The sequence below is a fragment of the Antechinus flavipes genome, chromosome 1 (genome assembly GCF_016432865.1).
Source record: "Antechinus flavipes isolate AdamAnt ecotype Samford, QLD, Australia chromosome 1, AdamAnt_v2, whole genome shotgun sequence".
NCBI lineage: Eukaryota > Metazoa > Chordata > Mammalia > Dasyuromorphia > Dasyuridae > Antechinus > Antechinus flavipes.
In genome coordinates, this window is record NC_067398.1 from 24456991 (window position 1) to 24480045 (window position 23055).

The window sequence follows — 23055 nt, forward strand, 5'->3', positions numbered from 1 at the left end:
TCAGGAAGACTTCAAATGCAGCCTCAGACAACAGTTGTACAACCCCGTACAAGACACTTAACTCCATTTGCCTCATTTTACACGCTGGAGTAGGAAATGGCAAATCACTTCAGTAGCTTTACCAAGAAACCCCAAAGAGGTTGAAACAACGGACCAACAAAAAACCCCAAATCAGGTGTGTCATCTAGAACTCTCCCAGACCTCAGGCCACACACTTACTAGTATCTTCCCCTTTCAGATTACTTTCTATCTACTTCACATATATCTTCTATGTGCCTACATAGTTACACATTGCGCTACACCATTGTATATAAGTTTCTTGAGGGCACGGTCTATGTTTGACTTTCTTGTTATCCCCATGGAGGATAGCAAGCACTCAGTCAATACCTGTTCCTTGACAAACTTGCCTTTAAATTGATAGAGTCCAGAGTCATGAGTTGGATGAGAAATTCCTAGAGGTCACTTTCTACTCTATGACTCTTGAGATTTCATTTGAAAAGAAATCTGTGGAGATCAAGGTTTTTAACCTTTTTTATACGATGGACTCCTTGAAAATCTGGTGAATCTAGGGACCCTTTCTCTCAACTGATTTTTTAATGCATAAAATAATTTGCACAGGATCACAAAGTAAACCAAATTACATAAAATAATTATTCAAATACAAAAAGGAAACAAAAAGCATGGATCCCAGATTATGACCCCTTTCTAAAGTTTTCAGGACATTGTATATGTGTTAAGTTTTTTGGACCACTAAGAACAGATGCAGCTACATCTCTATTAAAGAGAGGAGATCTTTGGCCTAGAGAAACTTTTCGTTAATAAGCATGCTGATATAAAATGAGGACATGTATTTGAGTAATAAAATTGAAGAAATGAAGGGAAGAAACATAAAAAGACACTCCAGTCATCAGCACTCAATAAAGCATGTCACCACACATTACCAATAAGTCATTTCATTCACGAGTAATCTGTGTTAACAAAGCCATTTTCTCTTGTGTCTTATGAGGTATAAAAAAAGCAAAAATCATGTTAGTTCTTTAATAAAAGCAGAAGCAATATTCCCTTACCCAGCAGGCTTCAGCATTTCTTATTTTAGTTTTTTTTTTTTTTTTTTTGGGGGGAGGAGGATTGAACTAGGATCATCATGCTTCAGTTAATAACTAGTAAACTGATAATACTTTAATTCAGTTCAACAAATATTTATTTGTAAAGCATTGGCTATGTCTAAGCAGCACTGGGAAGCTCCTAGGGGTTATAAGACCAAAACAAAAACTGGCTCTTAGCTTCAAGAAGCTTACATTCTACATGAGGCTAAAAAAACTTGGCTAATACACATATACATAGGCACACATATATACATGAATAAAAATAATAACTAGAGATAAGTAAAAATCTGACACCATTTAGTATGTCTACAAAATGTAGTTGGCAATAAAAAATAAAATATAAAAAATAAAAAATGAATTAAAATAAATGTAAAAAATAAAAAGGCAATAAAATATGGTGAGAAGAATGCTTCTGATTAAAGGATCATGTTTTATTGAAATGAAAACTCCATCTTTATAATTGTTCTGTAATGACTGATGGTTTCTCAGGGGACTGCATAATGCCTTCCATGATAGATGCTTGCACATGTCACTCCATTCATGGTGTTGCTAGAGATTTTTATGTGGGATTAGTTTTCCTAATAAAATGGCTAGATCACTGAAGATTGAGACAATGTGACTACCCAATTGGGGGTTACTTTAGAATCACAGAACATGAAAGTTAGGAGAGCCTTTAACTCTAGTTGGACCAGACATATTAATTCATTAATTCATATATATATATATATATATATATATATATATATATATATATATATATATATATATATATATATATATATAATACATACATATATATACACACACATATATATAATGAAAAAAATATTTTTCCTATTTATGTAGATATACTTTAAATACAAATAACTATAAGTTGATATTACAATTTCAAATTTAATAACTATTTTCATCCTATTATCCCTATTTTCTTTGCCTAGAAGATTTTAAAAAACATGCATTGCACCAATGGACACATCTTAGTTCTTTGAGATATTCTTACATTCAAGTTTTTCTTATGAGGAATATACTCCAATTCTCTCATTTTACAGATCAGGGAATATGGGAAGGGAAGTGACTTGTCTAGGGTCACTGAATAACCAAAAGAGCAGAGATTAATATTCAGTTCCCCTAATTTTCAATTTAACGTACAATCTAGTAAACTACTTATATATAAATTTCTGTGACTGTCCTAAAAATATTTTGCTACTTTATATTAATTTTTTCTTTAGGACATATCATCTATGCTACTTACTAAAGCAAATGATACTTAAAAAGTTAACTTGAATGACTTTCATTTCCTTTCTCCCTGAATTTTCCTTGGTCAGACAACCATGCCCAGAATGCTCTTCTTCCTCCCTTCTGCTCCTTGAGACCCCTAAGTCTCATTTCAAGACTCAGCTGAGTTGAACCCTCTTAAAAGAAAACTTTCTTGACCTGCCTTATGATTCCTTAGTGCTTCCCAACCCCCTTCTCTAAATTAACTTGTATTTACCTATCTGTGCATGTTCCCCCAACAGAATTTAAGCCCCATGAGGGCAGAGACTGTTTTTATTTACTATTGCTATCACCAGAGCTTTTCACAAAATATACAAAGAATGAATACTTGTTGAATTTCTGATAACCAAAACAAGAATGGTACAGAGCGCGCACACACACACACACACACACACACACACACACTCACACTCACACTCAAACTTGTTTCCCAGCCAAGATTCCTAAGCTATCTTTCCTAATTTGTTGGTATGAATGTTTTAAATTAACCCAATTTTGGAAAACAATCCCTCTGAACAAACAAATGGACTCACCCTCACTCCCCCCTTCCTCTCTCTCCCACTTTTTTCTCCCCTCCCCCACTCCCCCCCTAGACATATTATTCTACAGCTGTTTTTCAAATTCTTTGATAACAACAGTCATCTCAGCTAAAGAGATATGAATGCTGCCATTAATACTTGAGAAGTTAATTATTGTACACCTTCCTTAGACTGATCAAAATTTAACCGAGTTCCCTTAAGGCAGGGCAGTAAAATGCCTTGTGACCCAAGAACCAGGAATCCTTAGTTATTGTAAATTACAGGCCCTCTGCCAGTCAGAGTGATGAATAGTATGTTGGAAAAACACCCCAGTTTGAGATGAATTTGTTTTCACCTGAAAGTCAGAGCTGGGAAAGGCCTTAGAGAAAAGTTCAAATTGTACCAGAGGGAGGATGCAACAAATATATTGGCGATGCCACGTCCCTCCCCGCAACATATCCACCAAGGTGTCTTGAAGATCTGCAGCAAAAGGGTATCTGGGTGGCCCGTTCCCCTTCGGGGTGGGGGGAGCTTTGGGTATGAAAGTTTTCCTAACTTGAAGTCTAAATTTGCTTTTGTGGCCCTGGTCCTCTCCATATTCTGCCCTCTAGAACCAATCAGGACAAAGCTAATCTTCTTTCAGGTGATGGTTCTTCAGACACTTGAAGACAACGATCTGCCCTCCCTACATCTTTTCTTCTCCAGGCTAAATATACCCAGTGACTTCAAGGGGTCCTTATATGGTATGAACTTGAGGCTGGATATTTTAGCTTATCAATGCTGTTCCTAAAAAGTGGCACCCAAAAGGGAATGAAAGACTATGGATGTGTTTCTGACCAAAGTTGAGGACAGTAAGATTTTCTTAAAGCAGGTTAGCATTGCATAGGATTTCTTGGTGGTCATATGAAGCTATGGATTCATATTGAGCTTGTAGTCCACTAAAATCCTCAGATCTTTCTCAAATTGCTATTTAGAAAAGCCTGCAGAACAGAGCAAGACTTGGATTGGGGATTAGGAAGACTTGAAGACAAATCTGGCCTCTGATTTATATTTATATTTATATATTATTACATATAATGGCTTATGTTATTTTACATTATAATTTTTATTTATATTAGCTATTTTGTACTTCTATATACATTTATATCATGTGATATATATCATACTGTTTTATGTATAGGTATTTATATAAAGATACTCCTATTTATGTGTTTATTTATATTTACATATTTATCCTAGACAAATCACTTAACCTTTGTCTGTCTCAGTTTCTGCATCTATAAAATGGAGATAATGATAGCAGCATCTCCCTCCCAGAGTTGTTGAGAGATAAAATTAGTAATTTGTAAAGTGCTTAGCATGGTACCTGGCACATAATAGATGCTTAATAAAGGCCTGTTTTTTTTTTTTTTTCCTTTCTTCCTCTCGATTTTTTTTTTAACTTGAGTAAGACTTTACATTTATCCCTGTCAAATTTCATTGAATTTGACTGAATGTTCCAGACTGTCAAAGTGTTTCTGACTACCCATTCTTATCATGTAAGCTATTCCTCCTAGCTTTCCCTACGCATGGAAAAACTGTATAATATAAAATAAACTTGTCTTTTACACACATGAGATCTTTCTCCTTTATTCAAAAAAGTGAAGAAAACAACTAAAACTATCCTATTGAATTCCAAATAAGAATGATTTCCTATAATGCTAACTACCCTTCTCCTATCTTTCCATTATCTTTATGGCCATTTTATCTTATGGAGGAAGAACTCAGTTTCAAGTGCTTCCTATTTCAGCTTGATTCAATAAACCCTTTAAAGCACTTACAAGAGGGGAGACATTGTGTTTGACTAAGAGATATACCAAATTGTTAAAGCACTGTGATTTTCTCCATGTGGGAGTTTCCTCCATGGAGGTAAACTAAAAATCATAGATAACTTAAGAACAGGAAATCGCCTTAGTCTCAGAGAGGCTGTGATTTATCTGCCCATGGTCACACAGCAAGTCAGTAAAGTAGGATTTGAACTTCCATTTTCCTAACTACAAATCCAGCACTCTATCTACTACATTTGGTTCTGGGGATAGCAAGATAAAATAAAGGTGCTCCAGCCTTCAAGGAGCCTTCATTGTAGTAATTAGGACTGCTCCCTTTGAACTACAGCAAAGATTGATCACCAACAGATGTTTCATAAGGTCCCAAGTTCCAAATGGTCATTCTTGACCTCTTCTCATGATACAAAGCACAAAAGGAAAAGCTATTGGTTCAGAATATGGTTTAATATTTCATGACCACTTCCTTTCTTTCTTCCTTTATCTCCATCTATTCAACACCTTAATTCTTGTAAAGCAGTTAAACTATTAAAAGGATTAACTGCATGGGCAAGGGAAATCTGACATGGTGGGCAGAGGACAAGGCTTAGAGACAGGATTCAAAGCCTGTCCTTGGATACATATTGGTTTGGTAACAAAGGGCAAGCTACTTAACCCTGAATTATATTATACAATTGTTGTTTTTTTGTTTGTTTGTTTGTTTTGTTTTTGTTTTAATAAATATGTTGCCCATGGGTTTCTATCTCAGAAGTTCTATACACTGATTAAGAAACAGGATCTAGCAAAAACCACATGAAAAAAATTGTATAGTGAATGAGTCTGAAAATGCCTAAAAGAAATTCAAAATTCTTAAAAGTCACAAGCTAAATAATGTACCCAAATCTAGCCCCACCTCCCATCCCCTCAGCAGGCCTGATGAGTAAATGTCAACATGCATGAAAAGAATGAAATTCAGAGGATCTACTATAGAAAATCTACTACCGATGACAAAATGACTTGTTTGGAGCTTAGATGGGGCAAATCAAATAAAATGATAACTTCTTTCTACTGTGTCCAACCGATCCTAAGAAACCCACTAATCACTTAAGTTCAGATGACTATTTACTAACACATTTGGAGAGGGATTCCATAGTAAAACAACAAAGAGAAAGTCTACAGAGAATGTGGGAGGAGGAGGAGGATTCAGTAAACAAGAGGGAGACCCTCAAAGCCAACAATAGTTTTAAGGGCAAGTTTACCAAAGAATAGAAGAAGAGAGAACTGAAAATGGGGTTTTTGTTGAATCAGATCTAATGATCGGATCCTACAAATGTACTCACAGGTGAAATCATTACAATCCATTACAAATCGTTAAAATCCAATATGTGACTAAATGGGATAAAGTGGAACAAAACCCTGATTATGCCCCAGACTTGGCTGACTATAAGATTAATCTCATTGTTCTCTAATAAAGATATAAATGAGGATAACAGATGCAGTACAGTGTAACAGGAGTCCTGGGCTAGAAATGGAAAGATGGAACTGGAGTGTCAGCTCAAGCCATCTTGTCATGGGGAAATCTGGATAAATCATTTCTCTAAAAAGATTTATGGTTTGACTGGACTGGGAATCAGGAAGCCCTGAGTTCAGTCCTTCTCAAACTTCCCCAACAAATCACTTCACCTCTTTTTTATCTCAGTTTCCCCATCTATAAAATAGACATAATAACAGTAATTCTTCACCCAGGGTTATTGTAAAGATAAAAATGAGTTAACAACTATAATGTGCTCTGCAAATCTTAAAGCATTATAACTGCAAACCTTAAAGTACTAAAATATAGCTATTATTATTTTATTTATAATCACTATTCAGTTTCTCTTGAGTCCCATCTAGAAAATGGGCACTATCCTATTTGCACTGCCCATCTCAGAGGGTCAATATGAGCATCAAATGAGATCAGGTATTATGAAATCACTTTATAATTAAGTGAAATATTGTTATCAACATATATATGAGTATGAACGTATGTACATTGGAAATTAGTACACTGGAAAAAGAGTACAGAATAGTGTCAAAGGAACTGGATTCAAATCCCATCTCATTTGTAACCTAAATGACTTGAACTTTCAGTTAAGAGTCTCAGTTTAATCTGTATCATGACAGGATGGAATTGCTGACTTCTGAGGTCCCTTCCAGATGTTATTTATGACAGGACCATAGCATCATCAAGTTGTAATAGCTTAAATTGGAGGGCTACCATTTATGTGGCCAGCTAAAACCCTGGTTTCAATATCAGTAACATCTTTGTCTTAGAGGGGCTTGCCAGGGTCACTGAGAGTTTCCATGACTTGCCCATATTCTCACAGATGAGTAATTGCCTCTCCTCTGTCCAAGACATCCTCCACCCAGATGTCTCAGTGACTGTTTAAAGCAAAAACCTACATCACTCCCCAATTTGACAGACTCCAGCTGCTGCTTATTACCTCTAGGATCAAATATAAATAATGTTGTTTGCCAATTACAGTGCTTCATGACCTGGCCTCGATCCACTTTTCTCAATGTTTTGACATATCACTCTCCTTCATCCAGGTGGCCCAGTGAATAGAGCCCTGAGTCTGGAGTCAGGAAGCTCAGAGTTCGAATGCTACCTCAGATACCATCCAGGTAACTGAGTAAGTCACTTCACCAGTCTCTCTCTACTTCCCAGAATCATGAACCATGAGCTGCATGACATGAAAGTCACAGAATCTCATCAAAACTCAATTCTTTTTCTGTAAAATGAAGCTAGCAGCAGCCATGAATGCCCACCCCTCACAAATCTGCTGTGAGATTCACATGACTTAAGCTTTGTAATGCACTTTATGAACACTGAAGGCCCATATAAAGGCCAGTTAATAAGATGAGCTCCTGGGGTTTAGTAGTTAGAGATACATCTCTACAATATGGCTACAATAATAGACACAAATTTTAAGTTAGCGTGTGTGTGTGTGTGTGTGTGTGTGTGTGTGTGTGTGTGTAGAGCAACAAAGTAACAATGATTTCCTTGGGACCAATTCCTGCCTCAGACACATACAAGTTATGTCTCCAGGGGAAAATCTCTTTAGGTATGACTTTTCATGCTGGTTGTTGCTGTTGTTCTGACACTTTTTAGTTGTGACCAGCCCTTTGTGACACCATTTGGGATTTTCTTGTCAGAGACACTGGAGTGATTTGCCATTTTCTTCTCCAGTTCATTTTACAGATGAGGAAGCTCAGGCATACAGGGTAAAGTGACTTGCCCAGGATCACATAGCTAATAAGCATCCAAGGCTGAATTTAAACTCAGGTCATCTCGACTCTGGGCTCAATACGCTATGCCCTGAGCCACTAGCTGCTTCTTCCATACTGGTAGTTCTCTATTTAAGTACAATTAAAATTTTGGACCATAGAGATAGAGATGGGGATGGGGATAGGGATGAATCCACATATATCATTATGTATATAATATTAAGGTAAACAAATTTTGAAATGGTTGATTAAATTCAATCAAGGCACAATGAATATGAATATATGCAAATATAAAAATAGTTTTATATCTATATGTATATAAATACATCAATATCAGTAACATATTTAAAGATAATATATGTATGAATAATATGCATCATATAAACATAACATAAATATTTGTTTCCTATAAATATATATTTTTACTTAAAATACATAAATATTTTAGATAAATGTATAAATGACAGCTATTATAGCTATATATATATAGATATAGATATAGATATATATACATATGTATATATATATGCATGTATATTCACATTTGATTGACTGAATTCAATCAGATATTTCCAATATTTTTCTACACTAGCACATTTAAAATGACTGCATAGGGCACTAAAGTTAGAGTCAGGAAATAAGAGTTCAAATTCTGCCTCGGGCATTTCTTAATTGTGTGACCCTAAGTCAGTCACTTTGCCTTTCTAGGTCTCAGCTTCCTCATCTGCAGAACAGATTTCATGTGCTCTTGTCCCTTCTAGCCCTAAATCTAGGACTCTATGGATTGGCCCACATTGGATTTTGACTGCAGTATTTTCAATGCTAACCTTGCTATCCTTGAATAAAATGAGCAATGAAGATTCATGGATCCTTTCCTGGAAAGAGAAAGCTTCTTTCCTATGCAGCTTGGTTGAAGCTATGAGGCTATGTTAATGCTTCTGGATTGGCCTGTGACCTTCTCTCCAAGTAATTCCAGTAGCTCCTGCGTGCTGACCAAGGTCAGTTGGCCGCTGGGATGCCCAGCTGCCCACAGTGCTATCTCATGGCTCCCGTCTACTACAGGGACCTTCCCCCATCCCTTCCCTGCCCCATAATCCCTTTGTCCTCTCTCCTTTCCCCAACCCCACTGAGCTAACAGCTGCTTTAGAATCCCGTGGGCCTCCATGCTCACACTCGACCCGACGGAGGTGTGCTGGCCTAAGTTCTAATTCTGTACTGGCACCCTGGACACATTCCAGCCTCTCCCACTGGCGGATTTCATCCTGTCAGCTGGCACTTGGTGAGACTTATGGATGGCCTTGGTGAACTCCTGGAGAAACTAAAATAGCTGCAATATAATGCCTAGAATATGTCCAAGGTTTCACTTCCATAAAGATCCCTCAATGGGCTAAAAATGAACAAGACTTTGCCCCAGGGTGCTGTCCAGGGGAGTGGTCTTCCAGGAGTCCTTTCGTCCAGGCCTGAACGATCAACTTTTTGGGGAGCTGCCCGCCCCTCTTTTGGAAGCTGTGATTGGCTTATTATCTGCATGGTCACCTCCCTCTCCTTCCTTCCTGCTTCCCAAAAAATCTTGTTCTTGCCTAAGGAGAAAGAATGCTTTTTCCTGGCTGTGTTCCCATGTAAGAAATTATAGAACATTCTGGTTTTAGAGACCTGCAATTTGGTCTGGAGCTTAAAGCAACTCTTGTAGCTTTTCAAGAATGAATTCAGCATTGTATATGTTTAACCTATATTTGATTACTTGCTGTCTAGGGGTGAGGGGAGGTGAAGAGGGAGAAAAATTTGGAACACAAGGCTTTGCAAGGATGAATGTTGAAAACTATCTTTGCAGGCATTTTGAAAAATAAAAAAGCTATTGTGTTTTTTTAGAAAAATGAACTCGCCTATTACACAAAGAGGAATCCTTTACAGTTTCCCTAATCTATAGGTTTACTGAGGACAGATTTAGACAAAACAGACTATATGAGTGAAAACTCTGCTTATTCCAGAATCACCAATTTTTTTGGACTCTGAGGGAGCTAAGGATGCTGCTCCCTGCTGAAGCCTTGTCAAGAGGTAGTTTGGGACCAACTGAAAAGATCTAGTTTCAAATGATGAGGCTCAGTTTCCTCTTTAATAAATTGAGGGGTCTGATTTAGATGAATTATATAAGGTCCTATCCAGCTCTAAAGCTATGTTAGCTGTTGTTATTCTGAGCCACAGATCATTCTCCATCTTTAAAACATGTAGGCTTAGGAAAAGACAACTTTTGTTCACCACATTTGAGGGCTGTGAACGCCTTTCTTCCACTTGTCTCAAAACAGCATTAGGCACTAAAGGCTACTCAGGCTCCTTCAAATCATTCACTTGAACCTTTACTCTTTCCTATACCATAAAGTACAGTCGCCACTTTCTTCTCTAATTAATACAGAAAGCAAATGTCCCAAGTGACATGATCAACTGTGATTCAAGACGGAGACATATTTGTGGCCATTATTCCCAGATACAATTTAAAAAAGTTTTCATTTTGTAATTCAAAAAGCCCCTGGCTGACCTATGAAAAATTAAAAAAAAAAAAAAAAAAGCCTCAAATAAGCATTCTGCCCTTGGGGCTTGGGCAAAGTCAAAACTGTAATTACATGCTGCCCACCCAAGATTCCCTTGAGATCTGTCTCCTCCCTTCTTCCATTCCTCGGCCTGTCAAGCTATCCCGCCATTACCTCATTTCACCCAAACATTGATTTCGGGGCTGGGTGACTTGCTCCCTGGAAAACATAAAAGCCACATTCCTGAAATAAGGTCAAGCCTTTAAAACTCTGGCCTCAGGAAGCAAATATTGGGGGTCAGTCAGAGCAGATTGAATTTTTTTCCACACTCAGAGACCCAGACTTTCCATTTCTTTCTACTGCAGCATCTCGAATTGTACATAACAACAAATTCAAAGCTGGGTGTGATGTGGATAATAATGAGCCTGGAGACCTTTAGCATCTATTTCTTTCCTTTAAAAGGTCCTGACTCAACAATCACACCATTTAATTTGTCTTCGATTTATTCTGTCTTGAAATAAATTGAATATGAAAAATAATTCCTTGGATTTAATGAAAGTCTCTTCTTTAAAAAAAAATTTCCTTTTACATCTTTTCTTGAATATTCTGTATTACTTTTTGTGTCCAATGGGTCTTCATCAATAGAATGTAAGCTCTAGGAAGGCAGGGAATGTTTTGGATTTTGTTCCTCTCCTTCCCTCCCTCTGATGCCTGGAATATTTCCTTTGTTCTCAAGACTGGACCATGCTGTTATTGGAGTATGGAGTCCCTCTTACCCATGTAGGTGAGCAAAAGATTTATAGAGTTGCCTTGGGGATAAAAAGAGTTTAAGTGACTTACTTATAATCAGATACTCAGTAATATATGATCTCAGTGAGATTTTGAATCCAGGACTTCCTGACTGAAACTAGCTCTCTTTTGAGCTTCCCTATCACTGTGGAGGATACCACCATCCTCCTCATTGCCCAGATTCACAATCTTGGTGCCATCTTCCATTCATCCCTCTCCATCATCCCTATCTAATCAGTTGTCAAGTTCTTCTTGTTTTTCCTCCAATTATTCTTCTCTCCACTCACACAATCACCACATCTTACATAGACTATTGTAAAAACATTCTAATTTGTTTCCCTGTCTCGAGTGTTTTCCTATTCCGTCCACCTTCAACTCCTCTGCCAAGATGATTTATTTAAAAGCATTAGTCTGCTTAGGTCCCGCTCCTCCTCAATGAACTCCTGTGTCCCCAGTATTGTCTTCAAGAATACTATAAACTCTTCTGCTCTCTATTGAAGGCTCTTTAAAAGCAAGTTCTTTTTAACCACATTCTATGATCCAATTTTACTGGTCTCCTAGCAGTTCCTAGAGCATAACACTCTATTTTGGCCCCTGGTGCCCATCCTTAGTTTGTTTTTCCTGCCTGCTCATTTCTGCCTTGGGGATTCCTGCTTCCTTTAAAACTCAGCTCAAGTCCCATCTTCATCAAGCAGTCTTTCCCTGTCCCCCAAGAAGCCAGTGCCTTCCCCTCTTATACCAGATTGCCTTACATATTTTCTATATATATCATGTATATGTCTGGTTATTTGCATATTGTCTCCACCATTAGAATGGATGCAAGGAGCATATTTATATCTTTCTTGGTGGTTCAATGTTTATTTAGCATAATACCTGAATACCATAAATGCTTAATAAATGCTTGTTGCCTCACCTTGTAAATGATAGGTACTTAATAAATACTTTAAATTTAATTTTGATTGATTTCTTTTCTTGTTTGTTTTACAGCCTCCTTTTCTAAAAGTCTGGGCCAGAAGCCTGTTCCAGGCTCCATTCCGGAAGACAGCTTTCCCTAAATGCTTTGCAATTTTCACATGGTCATTCAGAGGTCCAGAACTTTGATGGATATAGGATTTCAAATGTCAATGCACAATTAAAGAGACCATGAGTTCAGAAATCCATGTGATTATTCCTCCTCACTAATAAAAAGATATTCCCCATGGTTTCTCACTTAAGAGGATATCCCTCCTTAAGAAACAGCCTACTAGGAAATTATCAGAAAGGCCTTAGATCACTTAATCCAAATATCTTTTTTTTTTTATCATAGGCCAAGATGTCTAAAATAGCCGCCACTTTTGTTCTCATTCCACAGGGACCAGACTAAGGTAAAACATCAATTTTGAAGTGTGATTATTGAGCTGATATCATGGTTATCTGAGAGGGCAGGATTAATAAGGATCCGTCATCTTATTCATCCCTTCATCTTTGTCAGAGGGCAAGGAACACTTGGAGCTAGGACAGCTGACAGGTAGGTATTGACGTGAGAAGCAAAGGCCTAAGCCTTAGGGTCATGACATAAAGCAGCTGAGTTCAGTCAGATATCAGAAGGAAGAAAAAAGGAATTGATTGCCTACCTCAGGGTGGGGAAGCTGATAAACTGGCTGGAGGTGGGGGAAGGGAAGAGAAGTAGGAAAAAAAGGAGGGAGGGGACATTGCTAAAAAGATCCTGGTCTTAGGAATTAAGGATCCCCTTTCCTTTCCATTTTAATTAGAAGCTAGTTCTTCTAGGCCTCAGAATCTGGCTTTTGATAAATTCTAGGTTTTTTTTTTTTTTTTTAATTCTTGGGGAAGAAAATTGGAGAAATCCTAGGGAGAGGTGGATTTTCCCCAACGCTAACAAAATAGAGAAAAGAAGCCAGCATCAAGTTAGTTCAGACAAAGGGGGATTGAGGGGGAACAACTCACAACAAGGCCCCATTTGTCTTCATTGGAATTACCCTACTTCTGGTTTTCCATTTTTCCACTGGTTCTGTTCAGGGAGATCTGGCCTGGGTTTGGGAGTGAGGTTCTGTTCATTAAGTTGTCAGAATTAACTAGTTGGCCATTAGAATAGCCACCTGGCTGTGATAATCAAAGAGAATTAGAGGAAGAGGAGGGGTCACCTACTTTCCAAGGCTGAAATTAGAAAGCAAACAATTGCCCTATAGAAAGGAGAGAATAAATGATTAACTAACAATCCAATTGGAAAGTGGTCAAGAAGAAGACTGAAGTAAAAAGAATAAAAAAAGAAATGCAATTTAAGAAAATGGATTTGGGGAAAAGAAAATAAAAGTAACTAACCACTAGTAGCATAATATAAAATTAGTGTCTAAGCTCTTCCATGCATTCCTTGTGTCTGCCACAGTGTCTTGCAACTAAGCTATGTTTTTTAATACTTTATTTATAGTATATGATCAGGGAATTTAGAGTTGCCAAACACTAGCCTAAAGACCCTAAAGGGGTCCTCAAACTACTGCCGAGGGCCAGATGCGGCAGCTGAAGACTGTTTATCCCTCTCATCCAGGGCTATGAAGTTTCTTATTTAAAGGCCCACAAAACAAAGTTTTTGTTTTTACTATAGTCCAGCCCTCCAACAGTCTAAGGGACAGTGAACTGGCCCCCTATTTAAAAAGTTTGAGGACCCCCTCTAAACTGAGTTTAGAGATTAGCTCATCTAAACTCTCATTATTTAAAAAGAATAAAGGCCTAGAGAGATTGAATTGGACCAAAGTTAAGTAAAACTCATACAGGTGGCAGAGCTGGGATTTGAACTCAGTTCAGAAAATTTGGAATGCATTAGTAAAGAATTAGGAAATAATCTTCACAAATTCAAATTGAGGCAAAACACCATGAAGTAGCTCAGACCCTGGTACCCTTAACCAGCACTCCAGCTATCCGGTCCTCTTGCTCTGCCAGATCACTTCCCCTCAAAACTTGCTTTCCTTGTCACTTGATCCTTTTGGATCCAGCTCTATCCAAGGGTTGCTTAAATGAACTAAGGGAATGACGATTCTCTACTTTGCCTTATTGTCCCATGTGTAAAGACAGTAATCTACCATGGATTAATACAGTGAACTGAAGAGATTGCAGGATTTTTTTTTTTTTTTTTGAACCAGAGATGGGATAGATTTTTTAAAGAGATAAACTGGAGCCTGCTTTCTCATATGTAAAATGAGAGTCCCTGAGGTCCCTTCCTCATTCCTCAACACATGTACTTAGTGAATTTTAAGCTTCTTGAGGACAAGGGAAGTCTGTTTCCTCATTTTGTGTATCTCGACATTCCATTCCCATGATGTCTTGTATTCCACAGGCTCTTAGTAAATGCCCTTTGAGAGGATGAATCTCTGTTAGTGAGAGCACACAAGGTAGACCTGGGAAACAGGAACTTCTTGGTTCTAAGCCCACATCTCATGCTACCTATGTGACCATGGGTAGGGTCACTTAAATATACATTGCATAAGTCAGGTTTTTCAACATATTGATCAGTTTTGGTGAAATTTTTTCAGTTTTTTTTCTTTTCAATTTTTTGTTATAAAGCATGAGTATCTGGGAGCAGAGAACAGGAAAATCCTGGCAATCTAAAAAGAAAGACAAAAAAGAAACATATCCCAGAGATAATAAGAGGGTCAGGAGATTTTTGGGAAGGATTCTAGATTGGGAGATCCTGGATTAAAATCCAGATTTTGCCACTTACTCTTTTTAAAAAGTGCTTAGCATAGTACCTGACATATAGTAGGTCGATATGTGTGTATATTCCTTTTCCTTCTCATGTGACCTCATAAAAGTCATTGTCTGGAACTCAGTTTCCTCATTTGTAAAATGGGCAGGTGGGGAACTAGACTCAAAAATCTTGCAAGTCCCTTCTAATGCTACATCTATATTCTTATGAGGGTGTTTTTTTGGGGGGGAGGAGGAACAATTGGGGTTAAGTGACTTGTCACACAGCTAGGAAATGTGTCTGAGGCCAGATTTGAAGTGATTCCAAGTTCAATACTCTATCTACTGTACCATCTGGCTGCCCTTTTTGTAGCAGATTCCAATCTTTTATTTGACCTTCCATCCAAACATCCATCCATCCATCCATCCATCCATCTATCCACCCATCAATCGGCATTTGTTAATCATTTTCTATGTGCCAGGAATACTGTTATGTCCTGAGGATAAAGCTATCCAAGTCTTACAGCTCTTGACCTTGTCTTCTCAATTAAATGAGGCTGTGTGATAAAGTGAAAGAACACTCACTGACTCGCAAATAAAAGAACCCAGGTTCAAATTCTGCTTCTGAAACATACTGTCTCTGTGACTTTGAGCAATTTCATGTTTCTGAGTCTCAGTTTCCTCATCTGTAAAGTGAGTGCTGGCCTATATGGTCTCTGAGGTCCTTTGCAGCTTGCACTCTATGATTTTTCTGATCCCAAGATCAACATAGAAGATTTTAAATACCCAACATGTTTGGAGGTGAGGAGTGGAAAGGGTTTTTGCTTTTTCTTGCCTGGCATATAATGAGTAGATACTTAATAAATACTAATTAACTCAAAAAGTAAGAATAACAATGAAGCAGAGATCACTTAGTGATTTTCCTTCAACTGTCCAAGAGAAGAAAAAGAAAAAAGAAAAACAAAGAAAGAGGGAGAAGAAAGAAAAAAGAGAAAAAGGTAGAAGAGAAAGGAGAAGAAAGAAGAAGGAGAAGGAAAAGAAAGAAGGAAAAGACAGTCTGATGGAATGTAAGCTCGCTGAAGACAGAATAGTGGTTTTTTATTTTCCCTTTATGTCCTGAGGATCTAGCACATATAGTACTTGTGTAATAAACACTTGGTCCTCAATAGTCCTAATAAAGAGAAAAGTACATCTTTCTCTTCTTTCTAAGGATGGAGAATTATGAGTTTTGAACATTGTGTAAACTATCAGGGTTGATTGATGTTTTAATCAAAAAATGGAATGACTTTAAAAAAAAATCTCTTTCTTTTTTGTGATCTTTGTTATAAGGGTTACCTCTGTGGGGAGAAATAGATTTGGAAATGGAAAAGTAAGAACAAAGAATAAGCAAGAACCATTCATAAATTCAAAAGCATATCTAGCCTGCATCAAATTGATACTAATTTTGGATTTCACAGAATTGCAGACCTTAGAGCTCATGTTTTCCACCCTCCTTATTTCATAGCTAAGGAAAGTTGAGACAAAGAATGTGACTTGCCCAAGAGAGCTCAGGCAAACAGAATCTATGACTTTTGATAATAAATCTTCCCCTTTTCCTACTCAACCAGAACTTGTTATCAAGCCACATTTCTTTTTCACTGATTTAAAAGATCAAAATCCTCCTAAACTCAGGATTAACTAAAGAATATCTCACTTCATGATACTAAAAGTCTAGAAGCTCCTTGTGAGAAAGATGAATTTGCTACATCCTCTGTATTTAGTGTTTGGCACATAAATAAATTAAAAATTAGAGTCCTTACATTCTGCTTGATTTCTTGATTGACTGGAGGATCATCTGGAAAAGCAATGGTCTTGATCCACTCCTGTAGTTAGCAGGAGGCATCTTACAAAAACAAGAGCAAACTCTTCCAAATGGCTCATTCAAGTTGACCATTTGGCTTCCCTGCTGGGTGTGGTATTTAGCCAACCACTCCAATGGAGGCTCCATAGCTGGAGGAGCAAGAAGAGGGACAAGGATACTCCCTGCCCTTGAGGAACTTGTAATCAAAGGCAGAGGACAAACACAAATAAATATACATGAACTCAAGGGACTAGTGGTGTAAACACAGCTACATAAGTGACTACAGCTGTGGAGAAATACACACGTCACATAAAGGTTACTACGGCTAGGAGGAACAAAAGAGGAAGATCATAACAAAGTTAGTCTGCATGGTCTGGTAGAAGGAATCCTGGAACTAGAGAGCACTGGTCCAGCTCTGGCTCTGCAACTTGTTGGCTGTGGGCCCTTTGGGAGAACCACTTTCCCTCTCTGGGCCGGGTTCCTTCTCTGCAACATGATGGGGTTGGGCTTGATTCTCCCTATCCAGCTTTCTATTTCTTAACACTTTACAATTTCAAGGAAAGGAGAAAGACACAAAGAACTAGAAATAAAATGAGCACAGGATAAGTTTGTGCTAGATTAATTCTGTGAAGGGGGATCCCCCAAAGCTTAACGGGTCACTAGAAGAACTCAACACATTCCCTCCCTGACGAGTTTCCCTGGGAATCTGCCCACCCACCCCCTTTACTATTTTTGCTCTGTGAGTAATGGCTACCTTGTTTCAGTGGCTTCCATGACCTGCTCGTCCGTCCCTTCGACGGCTGCTGATGGATTGTGCCATATTCCATGGTTCTTTCCAACTGTTCTGAGCCTCCTGCATCTGAATTCAAAGAAGGGGAGCAGAAGCAGCTGGAAGAGAGAAACCAGAATGGCATAGTCCAGCAGCAACCTTTGGAAGAACCATTCAAACTGGCTGGGGCAGGGAACCAAACTGGGCTGGGCTCCGGATCCATTTCCCAAGCTAGGAAAAGTCAGGGCTGTCTCATTAATCTTTGAAAGACAAACCTCCAAAGAGAACCCAAGAATGGGTTCTGCGGTTGGGAAGGTGGCACTGAATGATCAAAGGAGTTTGTCTTCAAACTCATGCACAGTTTGAACCCACTGCTCAAGAGCCAGCCCTCTTTTTATTATTCCATACTGCCTCCTTAGCCCAATGGGAGGGAAAGGGGAAATCATGAGCAGGCACTTTGTGTCCAGGCACTAAGAGAGTGTCTGGCACATAGCAGGTCTACAATAAATGCTTGCTGAATTCAAGTGAAAGGAATCAATAAGGAATCAGTCCCTCTAGTGAGAAAACAGCCAGTGGCCAGCTTCCACCCTAGAAATGCTTAAGGATTCTCCCTGAGTGACATGATCCAAGTTATAGATTTTAAAGCAACAAATGATAAGAATTTTCAAATGGTCATCAATCATTCCCCAGAACTGCCAACAGCAACACAACCACACGAAAAGAAATCAGACCACTTTTGAGAATACTACCAGTCTCCTATTCTATCAGCATACCAGCTCAACAAGAAAGTAAGGGTTTACATCAACTCACCATACTTTGAACACATGGCTTTTATTGGTAAACTGAGGATCCCTGGTTTAAAGCACCCCCAAGTACTTCCGCTCTGCTGAATGTTTGAACAAATGATTCAGAAGTAGCTGGAGATTGGGAAGCTCAGGAAACAAAAGCCCACTCAGCCAAATCCTCTTCACACGAGGGTTCAAAATAACAAATTGGGTCTAAAACACCAGAAGCTGGTGGTATCAGACAAAATACTTTTTGGAGGACAAAAGAAACAGGACAGATACTTTTGGGTCCTTGCCACCAAGCAGAAGAAAACCTAAGCAAACACGTAATTTTTTTTTTCCCCCTCCAGGCACTTCCAGTTTAGTCAGAGAAGCACAAACAAAGCATAAGAAATTGGGGAAGATGGGAAAACCCCAGAAGATAACAAGATTTACTGGATTAGCAGGATAACTAGAGAGCAGGCAGTGGTTTATGAAATGTGACTTGATGGAAGAAGAGATCATTTTCAGAGATTTTAGGATCTTTGATGGCTTTTAGGATACTGGATATGTGTTGTCATGTCTGAGGGGCACTCCAAAATAAATCAAAAAGCAGGTTCAAAAGATAAGGAAAATTGGACAGTGATAAGGACAGTTGGAAGGGCACCTGATGAAGAGTCTAACAATCAAAGATGGGGAATCAGCAGAGGTCTCTTGTTCATCTCCTGCAAGAACTCTTACTCTTACTTGTGTTCAGGACCCCTCTGGCTACAGACAAAGGAAATCTATGGGCCCCTTCCCAGAAGAATGTTTTTAAGTGCATTTTAACAATTTACATAGGATTACAATGGAAATCGATTATGTTGAAATACAGCAAATAATATTTTTCTTTATCATCCTATAAATTCTTGGAACCTAAGTTGAGAACCCCAATTTATTCAAACCTCCTCATTTTTACAGATTAGGGAACTGAGAAGGAGCAAAGTCACAGAGCTTCTGACCCTAAATGCAATGTTTCTTCTATTTTACCATACCACTCTTGACTTGGGATCAAATCCCAGCTCTTCTACTTATTACCATTAGAATCTAAGCCCTTGTTTCATCTAGAAATGGATATAAAATCCCTCGGAGGGAAAAAGAGGGAGAGTTCATTTGCTGCATTTGTGTCTCCAGTGCATAGTACAGAACTGGCATGTTAGGCATTCAATAAATGTTTGTAAATTGATTGCTTGTGCAGCTTTGGAAGGTCAAATTATAAAACCTCTTTGAGCCTCAGTTTCCTCATGTGTAAAATGAGAAGGCTTCTGAGACCTACTTCAGCTCTTGATCTATGACCTCAATGCTTCTCTGAAACTTCATTTTTCCATGAGTCAGAGAAGAGGGTTAAACTGGATGACCTTTAAGATCTTGTCTAACTATAATTCTCTTTCTATCTCTACAATCATGTTGAGGAAGCAGGAAGCCCGGGGATCTTCTGTAACAAATTAAAGAAGATTTGAATAGTATTCATTGTTAAATACAGACACCACTTAAGTCAGGAGTTCTTAAACTTTCACAGTGTCATGAACCCCTTTGGCAGTCTGGGGAAATCTATGTTCCCCTTCACAGAATAATAGTTCTAAATAATTGAAGGAAATGCTCAGTTTTAGTTAGTTAAAGGCATATTGTTTTTCTCATCCAAATTTATGGATCCAAAGAAATCTGCTGATGGATCCTCCCCTCAAGAAGACCCTAACAACTGTTTTTTTTTTTTTTTTTTTCTTTTTTAGCATGGTACCTAGCATATAGTAAGTACTTAAAGAATGTTGATTGTTGACCAACCAGTTAAGAACCACTGACTTAAATATTTATAAATGTAAAGATAAGTGTCCCCAATGGTTAGAAGCAACAATATAGGATAACAGAGAGAAATAAAGGCCTGGCATAGAATTACGGCTAAAGAACAGAGCACTAAGACAAGAGCCACAAGGATCTGAACTCATGAAAGGAAGGAAGGTTTTGGACCACAGAAACCAATGTTAGGAAGAAACTATCTTTTTTGTTTAGCTGTTTTCAGTTTTGTCCATCTCTTTGGGATCTTATTTGGGATTTTCTTTTCAGAGACAAGGAGGAGTTAGTAGTAAATTAAGAATAGAGAGCTTAATTGAAATAGGCAATAGGGTGCATACACACCGCCCATCATCTCCTCAATAAAGTAACTTCAAATACCTAATTAGAATACGCCAAAAAGAGGAGAAAAGTCCTAACATGGTAAGTGGACTGGAAAGTGCACTTGGATAACCAAAATGTATCTTGGAGTTGTTTGGCTTTTCCTTCTCCAAATTGTTTTAGAGATGAGAAAATTTAGGTAAATAGGTTTAAGTGATCCACGGTCACACAGCTGGGAAATGCCTGGAGTTGGATTTGAACTCAGGAATTCCTGAATCCAGGCCTGATGCCCTAACCACTGTGTTCTCTAGCTTCCCAAAACTGTCTAGGATTAAAAAAAAAAAAAAAGCATATAAACAAAATACAAATCAGGAAGTGGAGAAATAAAAATAGGATTCACAGACAAATAAATAAACAATCCATAGGCTTGGTTGCAACCATACTTCCTCAGAAAACAGACCATTAAATGCACACCCGTGTAAGGAAGACAATGTGTCCACAATTTGAAGTGACTGGAGAGAATCTCAGAGGCAAGACTCTATGGGCTGACAGACAAGGGACATTTTCTTGGCTGACATAGCCTCATAATTGGAAACACATTATTAAAAAGTATAAGATCTGTGATTTCTTCGGGGCTAGGGAACTTGCCAGTGTACAGAGCCACTGAGGCAAAGCTGCAATCCTCTATGGTTTATGTGAGAAAGCTTGAGGTCCTTAGAGTTAAGTGACCAGCCCAAGATCACAGAACTAATAAGAGCCAGGGTTCAGACATGTAAACCTAGCTAGCACTCTCTCTATGCTGCCTCTGTAAAATAAAATCAAATTTCGTCAGGAGAAATTGAAGGTGTGTGGACTTCATAGGAAGACTCTGGCTTCAAGGACCAGGTAACTATCTCCTAAGGTACCTTTGGGGATTAATCACATCAGTTGAGTCACAATTTACTGCCATGGATTCAATCAAGTTACCTTTTGTCTCACAGGTCCGTCTTCTGGCAGCCGGGTCTTGGCTGGGAGCACTCCGCCGGTAAACAACGTGGGGCTTGTTGTGCTCCTCTTCATATTCCTGGCCATCTAAGAGTAGCAGTGGCTCTATAAAATAGTCCCCATCATGAGACCGGAATGTGCCCAGCTGAGAATAAACAGAGAGAGAGAAGCGCTCGATTTCACCTCAGTCTACGACCCACAAAAAGCCAAACACAGTTACTGCAAAATAAGGGCCATCTCTGAAGGCAAACGCCTTCCTGTGCTTGTTGACAGAAACTGACAAGGGCTCAAAGCAAGGAAATAAAAGTTTGCTTACATTAGGAACCTGCTTCCAGCAAAGGCTGACTGATCATCTACCAGGTATAGGGAGCTCCTTCAGGGATGGGTGGGACTGAATGGTCCTTTCCAACTTTGGAATTCTGTGATTTTTGATTCCTCCTACCCTATTACCCGATTCCTCTGAATCTGATCCCAACACTTCAGTGAGATCCAAGTTCAAATCCCAGTTTTTGTTTTGTTTTTGTTTTTGCCAGTCACTACCTGCATGGCTCTAGCAAGTCACTTGCCCACTCTGGAGCTGTTTTATATTATTTTGCATCTATAAAATAAGGGGGCAGAAATAAGTAGATAACCTCAAGGCTATTGATGACGAGAAATGGAACTCAATTCCATTCCAATTCTGCAACACACACACACACACATACACACACATACACACGCACACCCACCCCTTTCTTGACACTCAGATCAATAACTATTAGCAATCAAATATTTTAGAATTCCAAAGCAATAGATATAAGGTGCCTTGTGTCCTAGGCAACCTAGACCAGAGAGTCAGAAGTGAGATACAGAAAGGTAGGTTTGATGCTGAATTCTCTGGAAACCTCTTTTGGAAATTAATCACGAAAAGTTACAAAACCAGTCATAGCCTTTAAGCTGGTCAGTTTTCATGCTAGAATTATATTCTATGGAGATTGCTAATGGCAATAAAAAGTATCTGTACCAAACTAATTGCCTGGCAGCATGTTAAGTAATGCTGAGAGACTTTGGTAGCAAACTATGTGCCTAACTGTTAAGGAATGGCAGACCCAATTGTGATATAGGAGGGCAATGGAGCAGCTGGTGGTACAATAAACAGAACACCAGACCTGGCATCCAGAAAAGTTGGGATCCCCAAAAAGTCAAACATGGCTGAAAAAGGACTAAAAACAAATGAGTCAAATGGGCAGCACTTACTTTACTGAGTTGTTTTCAGGTTCAAATGGAATAATGTTTGGAAAAAAATGCTCAGCATACTGCCTGGTATATAGTAGGTACAAGATAGATGCTCTTCCCTTCTGTCTTCCCTAAGGAATAACAATTATGAATGGATTTTTTGGAACAAAATATCTGACCTGAGCTATCCTAATATATTCTGTCATCTCCTACTGCCAGAGTTCTTAACTGGGCTCCATGAACCCCTAGTCTGTGGACTTTAATAGGAAAAAAAAAATGTATATTTTTCAATAAATTCTAACTGAAAGTTAGCATTTTTTTCCATTAGATATTTAAAATAATTATTCTGAGATGTCTATAAGCTCCACCAGACTAAGA

At 38.4% G+C, this 23055-nt stretch overlaps 1 protein-coding gene across 1 annotated transcript in view; it reads right to left on the reverse strand.

Moving 5' to 3' along the window:
• The window catches only part of ADAMTS9 (ADAM metallopeptidase with thrombospondin type 1 motif 9), a 181957-nt gene that overhangs the window by 151467 nt on the left and 7435 nt on the right, over positions 1–23055 (reverse strand). The window contains exon 3 of the mRNA XM_051980189.1: positions 21445–21607. Within this exon, the coding sequence (XP_051836149.1) occupies positions 21445–21607 (163 nt within the window). The remainder of the gene's footprint in view (positions 1–21444; positions 21608–23055) is intronic.